Source organism: Poromitra crassiceps (assembly GCF_964638095.1).
Source record: "Poromitra crassiceps genome assembly, chromosome: 21".
Lineage (NCBI taxonomy): Eukaryota > Metazoa > Chordata > Actinopteri > Beryciformes > Melamphaidae > Poromitra > Poromitra crassiceps.
Window position 1 is genome coordinate 18,725,982 of NC_139638.1, and position 10,831 is coordinate 18,736,812.

Sequence of the window (10,831 nt, forward strand, 5' to 3'; positions counted from 1 at the left end):
TATATACAATATGTACATGAGTGGTGAAGTGTTCTGTGGATGATAAACATGAATTTACGTTGAATTTACCGTACATGAATTTACAGTCGGAGTTAAATATGAGTTTACATTGAATGTACATGAAATTTTGAGGCATTAAATGTGCAGGGAATTTACATGAATTTACAGTCCCAGTTAAACAGGCATTAAATTAGACAGTTTTATTGGGGGGGGGGGTCAGTTGAGTTCAGGAGGAGGTAGTACGCTTGCGCGGGGGGGGGGGGGGGGGGGGGTTGTTGGTGAGGTCCTTGGCGAAAGGGGTTTCCGGGCCTTGTTGGTGAGGCTGATGGCGGTTGGGAAGAAGCTGGTCTTGTGGCGGGTGGTTCTGGTCTTGGCAGACCTCAGTCTCTTGCCGTGGGGGAGTGTCTTAAAGAGTTTGTGGCCAGGGTGGGAGGGGTCAGCCATGATCTTACTTGGAGGGAGGTGACACAGGAGAGGTCTGTGAAGGGACGTGGCCTGGTCAGTTGTGGCATCTTCAGAAGAGGAGGATCAGTGTTTCTCTGACCTGGAAGTGGGTTAACTGTCTGCTTATAGTGAGAAGATAGTGTTGAGAGGCCTGGCAGGTACTAGCCATGGTATATATGGTACTAGCCATGGCATATGGTACTAGCCATGGTATATGGTACTACTAGCCATGTACATCTTCAGTGAAATATCACTCTGAAACACAGTAAGGAGTTTGTGTCAGGCTAACAAATCCTGTGATTGTGCTCTCTCCTTCCAGCTTGACCCTCAGACCCTCCAGGGCAAAGACTGGCAGAGGACAGTCATTCCTATGGACGGGGTGAGTGGATCACACACTAGATATACTACGTTTTCTCCTTCTGTATCGTGCTCCTAACTCCTCTCACTGTTGAGCAGTGGTCAAAAGCATCCTGCACCTATCTTTTTTCTTTCTTTTTTTTTCTTTTTTTTTTCATCCTTTATTTAACCAGGAAGGTCCCATTGAGATACAATATCTCTTCTGCCAGGAAGTCCTGGTCAAGATGGACAGCAAAATAAAAGGTTTCATGTAAAAAACAAAAAACAAAACAAGAATACAAACAGGGACAGATAACATCACAGAATACAGACAGAAATACAATAAGCAAACACAGACTACAAGGATTAAAGGCTAAAAAGAAGGGCTAAAAAGAAACTTGACACTCGCACATTTCACATGCAATGACATTGTTCTATAAGAACAGATTTTAGAGTGTTTTTAAACATGTCCAGAGGGGGTAAATATTTCATGTTTAAAACATCTTGTAACTCATTCCAGGCATGTGGTGCATGAAAGGAGAAGGAAGATTTACCTAGCTCTGTTCGGGTTTTGGGGGCCAAGAGAATAATCTTCTCTGATGACCGAGTGTTAAATCGGCTGTGGCGATATGTCAATAAACTAGAAATATATAGAGGGAACTTACCTAAAAAATTAACATGTGGGTTTTTCTCCTTAGACTCTTGCTTTAGTAGTGAAGAATTTTCTAAATAATTCCTCTTGGATGTGATGATGCAGCAGTGCAGCCAATATGTCAATACTCTATTTTAACATCTGTAGATGTTAAAATGTAAGGATTTCCCCAAGATCACAACACGCTATCTGAGGTGGATCTTGTAGCTTGTAATGTTGTGTGTAAAGTGTTTTTTTAAATTCCATTTAAAATTGTTTGTCTCTGTCAGATTGAGGTCAAGCTCTCCATGAAGTTCACCAGTCGAGAGTTCAGCCTGAAGAGGATGCCCTCACGCAAACCCATGGGTGTGTTCGGAGTCAAGATCTCCACGGTGACCAAGTGAGTTGACCCAACGAACGCTATCAACCATTTACTGACCCAACAGCTCAATAATATAACCATCTGACCACCTGCACTGTTAGCTTGGGGGGGGATGCCCTGAATATGGCAGCTGTGGAACTCTGGTGACCTGAGTGAGTGAGTGAGTGGAGAAGCGACAGTGAGATTTAGATTGAAAGAACATGAGAAGGCCCCGTTATCAGGGGTTATTGGAAACAGATTCACGAAGCTATACAGGATGTTTTTGAATGTGTAATACCCCTAGATCAGGGATGTCAGAGATACGGGCCGGATCCGGCCCGCGGGCAGGTTTCATCCGGCCCGCGAGATGTTTTGGAATATTTTTTTATTTTATTTTTTTATTTTTTTTATTATTATTAAATTCGCACCCCATTATCATGAACTACGTGTGGCTAATAAGCAAGCTAAGAGTTAATTCATAAGTTAATTAACCTGCACTACAAGGAAGTAGTAGGTCATCAGGTGTAAACAAAGCCGCCATGATGCCACGCTGGAATTGAATCGCGCATTCGGCTACCTACCAAAAAACAAAGGAATCAACAAGATGCTGTCGAAAAAGAGAAAGGTTGACACGGAATGCAGGCAGTTTCAAGAGAAATGGAAAGAGCAGTATTTCTTGTCAATATGTTGCATCTTGCACTTTGTTGCAGTTCTCTGCTTTATGTACCGTACTTTGTTATTGATGGGTATCTGTGACGCAGGCGTTCTTGAATGATTCCAAATTATAAATCCACGTGTAGCCTAAATATCCATGTGTTGAGTCGAATTGATTTTAGTAAAAAAAAAAATCCGGCCCCCATGAGGTCTCAGTTGAACAAATCCGGCCCTCTACCTAATATGAGTCTGACACCCCTGCCCTAGATAGTAAAACAATGTATTTTGGTATATCGGAAGACTGGTTGAAAGAAGACAGATATTTGATTAATATATTGCTGGTAGCTGGTAAAAAAGCTCTCACCAGGAAGTGGTTATCACAGGAAAGCCCTAAAGTGAAAGAATGGATGAATATCACGATGGATATATATAAGATGGAAAGACTAACTGCTGTTATCAATCATAAAGTAGAACAATTTACCTCAAGATGGGAATGCTGGGTTCAATATATAACAGCCATTAGGCCAGATTTTATCTTTTTGGATCCAAGATGAATGTATAGTGAAAAGTCGACTCCCTGTTTTGTTTGTTTGTTTTTTGTTTTTGTTTTTGTTTTTGTTTTTGTTTTTGTTTTTGTTTTTGTTTTGTTGCGGCTGTTGCGGTTTTGTCTTTTCTTTATTTCTCTAAAAAAAAAGACCTATGGCAGTACATATCTACAATGTATACAATGCAAGTATGTATTGATAATAATCTGTCAATAAAAAGTAAATACAAAAAAAAAGAAAGAAAGAACATGAGAAGATGTAAAGGAAGGCAGAAGAGAGATCCAGAGAGGTCAACACAACCGCCTGCAAAGACACTGAATCTGGATAAACCTGCTAACTCATATCAGACATTAGGGCAACTGCTGCTCCCACGTCCATTCACAACCATATTAACGGGGGGGGCACTACAGGGGATGGGGTGAGGCACAGGGGGTGAGTGGAGGTTGGGGTGAGGCACAGGGGGTGAGTGGAGGTTGGGGTTAGGCAGTGGTAGTCACTTGGTTGCGGTTAGGGTTAGGATATAGTGTGGTTGGTTGGTTGGTTGGTTGGTTGGTTGGTGAGTGTGGCTGGATGTCGGAGGCTTACAGAGGAGCCCCTAGCACCCCGTTGCTAGCCCCTGGCCCTTCCAGTTATCAAAACAATGCAAACCAGAGCTATTAGCCGTGCACAGTCACTGTCACCATAATCAACAAAATATTCAATGAATAAATAAGATTTTGTCTTCAGCCCATCATGTTTTTCTCTTGTATATTTGTACAATTTAAGGTCCTTACACATCAAGAGCGATGCGAATATATACGGCAGGAAATTGCGATGCGAGTTTTTTGACCCACCTGTCAATCACAGCCACAGATAGTGTACACGTCGAAAGCGAATTTCTGAAAAAATCGACCGTGCTTCGAAAAAAATAAACGCCGCAATAACGCTCAGTGAAACTTTGCCGTTGGTATGCAGCACGGTTGCATTAACTGATATAGGTTCGGAAAATATTATTGACGTGCGAATTAATCGCACGAAAAAAACGCTCCCGATGTGTAAAGGACCTTTTAGAGCCAGCACATTCTTCAGTAATGCTGCCTCAAAATATTAATTGTGCTTTGTTCTAGGCAATATTGTATAAGTGTTGTCTTTTTTTAAAGGCAGCGTTACAGTAAAGTGATGTGATTTTCCTGAACTTATCAGACTGTTCTAACTGTTCTATTATTCGCCTTTATAGTCATTATATCAACATTACTGATGATCATTTATCAAAGATCTCATTGTGTCAATATTTTGTGAAAGCACCAATTTATAACTGAACATTTGGCATCACTTCGTACAAAATACCCAGAGACATATCGTGTGTCGCTAGTCAGCCTAAAAAATACCAAGGTAGGATTTTTGGTCCATATCGCCCAGCCCTACTTTGTTCTACTTCTGTTCCTCTGCTTTCTCCTCACGAGAAAGACACTTTTTTGTCTTATGTGGTTCTTTGTGTTCTTCTCCGTCCAGGCGGGAGCGCTCCAAGGTGCCCTACATCGTGCGGCAGTGCCTGGAGGAGATCGAGAGGAGGGGCATGGAGGAGGTCGGCATCTACCGGGTATCAGGAGTGGCCACTGACATCCAGGCCCTGAAGGCCGCCTTTGACACCAGTGAGTGCAGCCTTCAGCAGCATAGAAACAAGTAGATGTTTTACACAGGACATTGAAGGAGACATTATGGGGGGGTGGGATCTTATGTTGTTCATCACGGGCGTCCGGGTAGTGCAGCAGTAGATTCCCTTTCCTACCGAGGGTTGCAGGTTCGAGCCCGAGCCCGTTACCTCCGGCTTGGTCAGGCGTCCAAACAGGCACAATTGGCCATGTCTGTGGGTGGGAAGATGGGTATGTGTCCTGGAGGAAGGAATAATGTGATGCTCCCACGCACTACGTCCTGGACCATGGGACTAGCTTGAAGGAAGTGTTGAACTGAGCACGTTATAGATGATAGAGATGATGGGAAACACTGACACATTTACCCGACCCTCACATTTGTTTGTTCAAAACCTTCATAGAATCTAGACCAGGGGTGGGCAACATCTTTTTCCAGAGGGCCATACTGACATACATAGGCTACATTACATTACATTACATTACGTCATTTGGCAGACGCTTTTATCCAAAGCGACTTACAATAACACATTTTTGTCAGCAATAGAGCAATCAACTATGGAACACAGTCTATGACAACTACAACTTCTGAAGGAACAGTGGTACAAGTTTAGTTCAGGTTAGTTTTTTTTTTTTTTTTTTCATCCAACACGTGAAGGGCCACACATTGGAGATCATACCTGCCAACACCTGATTTTCACGGGAGTCTCCCTATTTTTAACCCTCTCTCCCGTTGTGATTGGTAATTTCTTGTTAATCTCCTGATATAATAGTGATACAAATCCAATGGCTGTAGCAGATGAGATTTATTAACATAATTCTGCCTTTTATTGAGTTTTTGGCGGTTGTTTTGTTTTTCTTTGACGACCTTGGGGGATTGAGATGGTCCAGGGGCCCTGCGGCCGCATTTTGCCCATGTGTGATCTAGACCAGAGGTTCTCAAATGTTTTTCAGCCAAGGAGCCCTTACAAGATAGAAATTATACCGGGGACCCCCTCATTCTCATTTGTGATTTTGGGCTAAGCTTAATTGTTTCCACGGTATAACATGCTTGACTTTTAAATTGATAGGTTTGTTAGATTAGAATGTAATCTATGAACCATTTTAGATTTAAAGCATAACATCAGTGATGAAGATGAGTGAGATGTTCTGGTCTCTCCCCCTGTAGATAACAAAGACGTGTCGGTGATGATGAGTGAGATGGACGTTAATGCCATCGCCGGCACCTTGAAGCTCTACTTCAGAGAGCTGCCGGAGCCGCTCTTCACTGACGACCTCTACCCCAACTTTGCAGGAGGCATCAGTGAGTCACTGGGCTTTAGACACTATCTAGAGACTGATCAGTCAGTCAATCAATCAATCAATCAATCAATTAATTAATCAAGCAAGCAAACATGTACGCAATTAATGTGATATAGTTCATCATAGAGTTAGGTGTGCTGCAGCTCCCAAAAGGAGTTGTTCAGAGAATACTCCATTGCTAAAGTAGAATAGGGCACGTCGGGCTGACTTTCAAATGCAGGAGTTATTATTTGGGTCGCCAAATAAATGTGCAGAAGTTCCTTCCATAGTCCTGTGTGTGTGTATATATATATATATATATATATATATATATATATATATATATATATATATATATATTACTGATGAGAGGAAATAAAAACATGTATTTAACATGTGTATATGTTTTCAATAAAGTGCATAAAATGAAGTTGTGATGTATCAAATGTATATATCTCTTCAAAATGGCTGGTTTACCTATTCAAGGTAATATAATGTGGCAGTAAGAATGGTTAGGGAAGTTCATTTATGCACAAATTCGCTCCTCTCACAATTTATAGATAAGACATTATTGTGAATTGAGTCGCGATGGTTTGTCGTCTTTTTAAAGTGGGTAACCAGAAAAATCAGTTTGGGATATTATGTACTGTCAATGGGTATAATAGGACATTTAATTTCCAAGGTAAACAAAGGCTCCACTCTGGGTTTGTTTTTTAAGAATGTCCTTTCCTCTCTGTTGTTTGTGTGCTGCAGCCCTGTCTGATAGTGTTGCCAAAGAGAGCTGTATGTTGAACCTGCTGCTGTCGCTGCCAGAACCCAACCTGGTCACATTTCTGTTCCTATTGGACCACCTGAAGAGGTAGGACAAGTAAACACACAAACGCTTGCACAAGTACACACGGTTGTGGTACACGTGTGCACACACAGATAAAACACATGCAAATACACACAGCCGCACACAAACACCTGCACAATGCAAACGGTAGTGCATAGATACACAAACACACGTGGAAACGTGCACACAACAGACAATCACACACACACACAAAAAGCCCAGGGATGTCAGTCAACTGCCGCGGCTAACTGTCCTTTGGTTGCCATGTTGATTGTGAGTTGCGAGGACAAAGCCATCTGTTCAGTAGCTTTGTGTGAATCTGTTCAGTAGCTTTGTGTGACTGCCCGTCCTCGCTCAGATCATAGCTTGAAAACAGTGGAGCTCGGGCGGGTGGAGGACAATTCAGCGGCAGGTGGACAAACGTTTGTGCGTGCGTCCATTTTGCTCGACTTTTCAACATCTGGTGTGTCTTCACTGCCAGCAAGCTCGGTCTAGACAGCAATTAATGCCAGTGTTGGCAGAGTTTACCGACATATAACTCCTATTAAAAACAGTGAATATCCAGTTTGCCGTCATCCACATACCACTAAAATGTGAATATAAATACTGTACAGCAGGGATACTCAACTTGCTTTGCCCGGGGGCCACTTTCCTGAAATGATAGAAGGCGAGGGGCCAGTTAATAAACAAACAATATACATTTTTCTGTAGCAGATCGTAGGTTTTTGGGGTGTCAGCCGGAGTTTAGGCTGACAATGTTGTGCACACCGGATAGTTAGTTAGGTTAAGTTAGTTAGGTTAAGTACATACATAAGTGCCTGGGTAGTGAGCAGACGGCAGTATTTGACAATTTAGCAGCTAAATTATAGATTATTGAAAGATATTCCATATTCCAGACTGAAATGAAACAGAAGTGGAGTATTGGCCAGAATGACATGAACATTCGGACACTTATTCACTTATCTTATTCATAACTTATTCGTATTTTGCATGTTGCGTTCAGGTGCACTGTAAACAAAAAAAACGGGCCGCAAGTTGAGTATCACTGCTGTAAAGTACAGTATAAGAGCAAACTATAAACCCGCATATCATGTATCTGCGACATGCTGGGTTTGAGTCCAGCCTGGAACCTTTGTCACATGTAACCCCCTCTCTCTCACTCTCTCTCTCTCTCTCTCTCTCTCTCTCTCTCTTCCAAATTTAAAACCCCCACAAAATCATCTTAAAAATCACACCCAGATGTTGAAGTAAACGGTACCGGTTTTGCGCAAGTCAAACCCTATTATACTTCTTCCCCTCTCGCCTCTCTCTGGCACGGTGTGTGCGTGTGCATGCGTGCGCGCGCGTGTGTTTCAGCCATGATTTCACAGAGCCGTGCTTCCTCTCAGTGCGCTGCTCAAACTCTTGGTGAAACTGCCCAAATCTCGGCTACAAACGGACGGACACACCTGTCACCTACAGAAGCGGCTGCACAGCTTAAAGAAACGTACACAGACACACACAGGCGATGTTCTAGTGACTCGATCCCTTATTAAATGACGCCCCTGATGTGTGTGTACTGTATGCGTATTCCTCTCACCAGGATAGCAGAGAAGGAGAGCGTCAACAAGATGTCTCTCCACAACCTGGCCACGGTGTTTGGTCCGACCCTGCTGAGGCCCGCCGAGAAGGACAGCAAGATCCCCACCAACCCCACACAGCCCATCAGCATGGGGGACAGCTGGTCCCTGGAGGTCATGTCACAGGTGAGTCCAACGACACCAGAGGACCCCCGTCCTTCACCGCATACTCTGTGGCATTGAGGCCATTTACACCTGGCGCTAACATGCGTTTTCTGTCATCAGATTGCAATCAGATTGTGTTTTATCACTTGAAATGCCAGGTGTAAACACGCCCAAAACACATTGAAGAAGGATTGAAATCTGATCGGCCAAACCACCTCCGGAGGTGGTCAGGGATGCATTGTGTACACATTGAACACAAGTGTAAATGCAATGTGTCCTCTCAATCTGGATACAGCAACTTTATGTGGATTGAGAGGACAGCCATTTCTGCAATCTGATTGCAATCTGATTGCAATCAGATTGCAATCTGATTGCAATCAGATGGCAGAAAACGCATGTTAACGCCAGGTGTAAATGGCCTCTCTGACTTATCCACAGGTCTTTGAAGTTTGTTCATATTTTGTGATCAAGATGCGCCGCCATCTTTTTTTATCTTATTTTTTGCAACCAAATGAAATTGTTGTGATTTCTTTGAACTCGGTAGTAAGTTGATCATAAAGTTAAAGATCCACTAGGGTCAAAGCGATCACATTTTTGGCTCATGACCCCTTAAAACGAAGTGGTGTCGACTCCTGTCCTGTCCCGTCACAAGTGTGCTTGCACGAATCCAGCTGCCTCGCAAGGTTCCACTATCAGAGGAGGCTGAAAACTCTTCAGTATCACAAGAAAAATGTGAAAAATAGGAATGATCATGAATTTGTCTGGTAGAAATATGCCTTTTTTCTATCCCATAAAAAAGGAGGGTTATCTCATGACCCCCTGTTGAGAATCACTGCACTAGGGACTAGAGCAGACCTGGGCAACTGGCGGCCCGCGAGCGCCACCTGTGTGGCCCGCGCTGGAATTGCAGAAAAAGATATACAGTATATTTTTTTCTTTTTTTTTTACAGTGCACCTGAACGCAACATGCAAGATACCCGCTGAATAAGTGTCCAAATGTTATTCTGGCCAATACTCCACTTCTGTTATAACATTTCAGTCTGGAATATGGAATATCTTTCAATAATCTTTATGACTAAAAAGCTCAAAGTAATCTCATGCGTAAGAAATGACTGTTACATTGGCGTAAAAATGTAAATAATTTGCTTCTTGGTTTTGGATTTATTTAGCTTCAAGAGTGCATTTTTGTTCTTGTGTGACCCTCAACACAGGCTTTGAGAATCCAGGGCCACTTACTGATACTTATGCTTAAATTAACCCACTCATATTCTGGTTTATTTCAAGAAAAACATTTTGGATAGTGGAAATTCTAATTGGCTGGTCAATTTAAAATCTAGCAGCCATATTGGCAGGTGGTCAAAAAAGTTAATTTCAAGCCCTGCAGGGAGAGCAGGTGGTGATATAGGAGTGAGTGAGAAAAGGATCAAATATTGGTGTTTAAGACTGAATAATGACATCACAACTGTTAATTTAAAAGTTATTCCTCTAAACCTGACTTCAAATGCCCAAAATTGTTTTGCGCCGGTCCCGTTCGGCCCCCAACCCTCAGCAAAATCTGGCCCTCTGGTAGCGAGGACATTTTTTTGTGGTCCTCTCTATCATCAAAGTTCCTGGGTTACGGTTACAATATTTGTTCGGCTCCCGGCAACAATCTGGGTTTTTCATGTGTGGCCCCCCATGAAAAATAATTGCCCACCCCTGGACTAGAGAGTTAAGATTTCATCTAGAAATGTATCATGGTGATTACTAAAGGCAATATCAAAATTACCAATTACATTTATTATTATTATTATTATTATTATTATTATTGTTGTTGTTATGATTAATAATAATTATACTAATTTCTTGTGTGTCCGTGCAGGTCCAGGTGTTGCTGTACTTCCTCCAGCTGGAGACGATCCCCACCCCAGACAGTAAACGACAGAGCATCCTCTTCTCCACTGAAGTATAGAGTCAAAGGTGCTCTGCGTCCTGACAGTTTGACTATAGAGTGAAAAAGAGGGAGACTTTGGCTCAAACTGAGCCTAATAATAATAGTAGGTTTTTGAATTGAATGACATGGTTCACTTTGGGATTGTCTCTGGCAAATCCCAAATAGGCACAACCACCAGAGGGAGCGCCATCGGGGCTCTGAAGACCAGAGGTGAGCTCCAACTCTCCACAGCGTTCACGTCTCTCTGGTGAACACTCATTACTGTGCATCACGCCCCAATATTTATGTCTCTTTGTTGCTCTTACCATCCAAACGTTACAGCTTGTATAAAGTTGTAATGAACAAATCGAGAGATTGGAACTGCAAACAAAACCATCTACATGTTATTGTTGTTTTCTTTTGACTTCAAGATGTTCTCCGTGTGCTTCTTCTTAAAAAAAACACAAATGGACATTGTAT

At 42.4% G+C, this 10,831-nt stretch overlaps 1 protein-coding gene across 1 annotated transcript in view; it reads left to right on the forward strand.

Annotated features, from left to right (window-relative positions):
• LOC310795316 (breakpoint cluster region protein-like) overlaps positions 1-10,390 on the forward strand; it is a gene marked incomplete at both ends in the record, with an annotated part of 97,182 nt that extends 86,792 nt beyond the window's left edge. The window contains 7 exons of the mRNA XM_083657366.1: positions 764-823; positions 1,702-1,811; positions 4,463-4,602; positions 5,768-5,902; positions 6,634-6,739; positions 8,298-8,460; positions 10,301-10,390. Of these exons, the coding sequence (XP_083513492.1) occupies positions 764-823; positions 1,702-1,811; positions 4,463-4,602; positions 5,768-5,902; positions 6,634-6,739; positions 8,298-8,460; positions 10,301-10,390 (804 nt within the window). The remainder of the gene's footprint in view (positions 1-763; positions 824-1,701; positions 1,812-4,462; positions 4,603-5,767; positions 5,903-6,633; positions 6,740-8,297; positions 8,461-10,300) is intronic.
• Between the last annotated feature and the right edge of the window lie 441 nt (positions 10,391-10,831).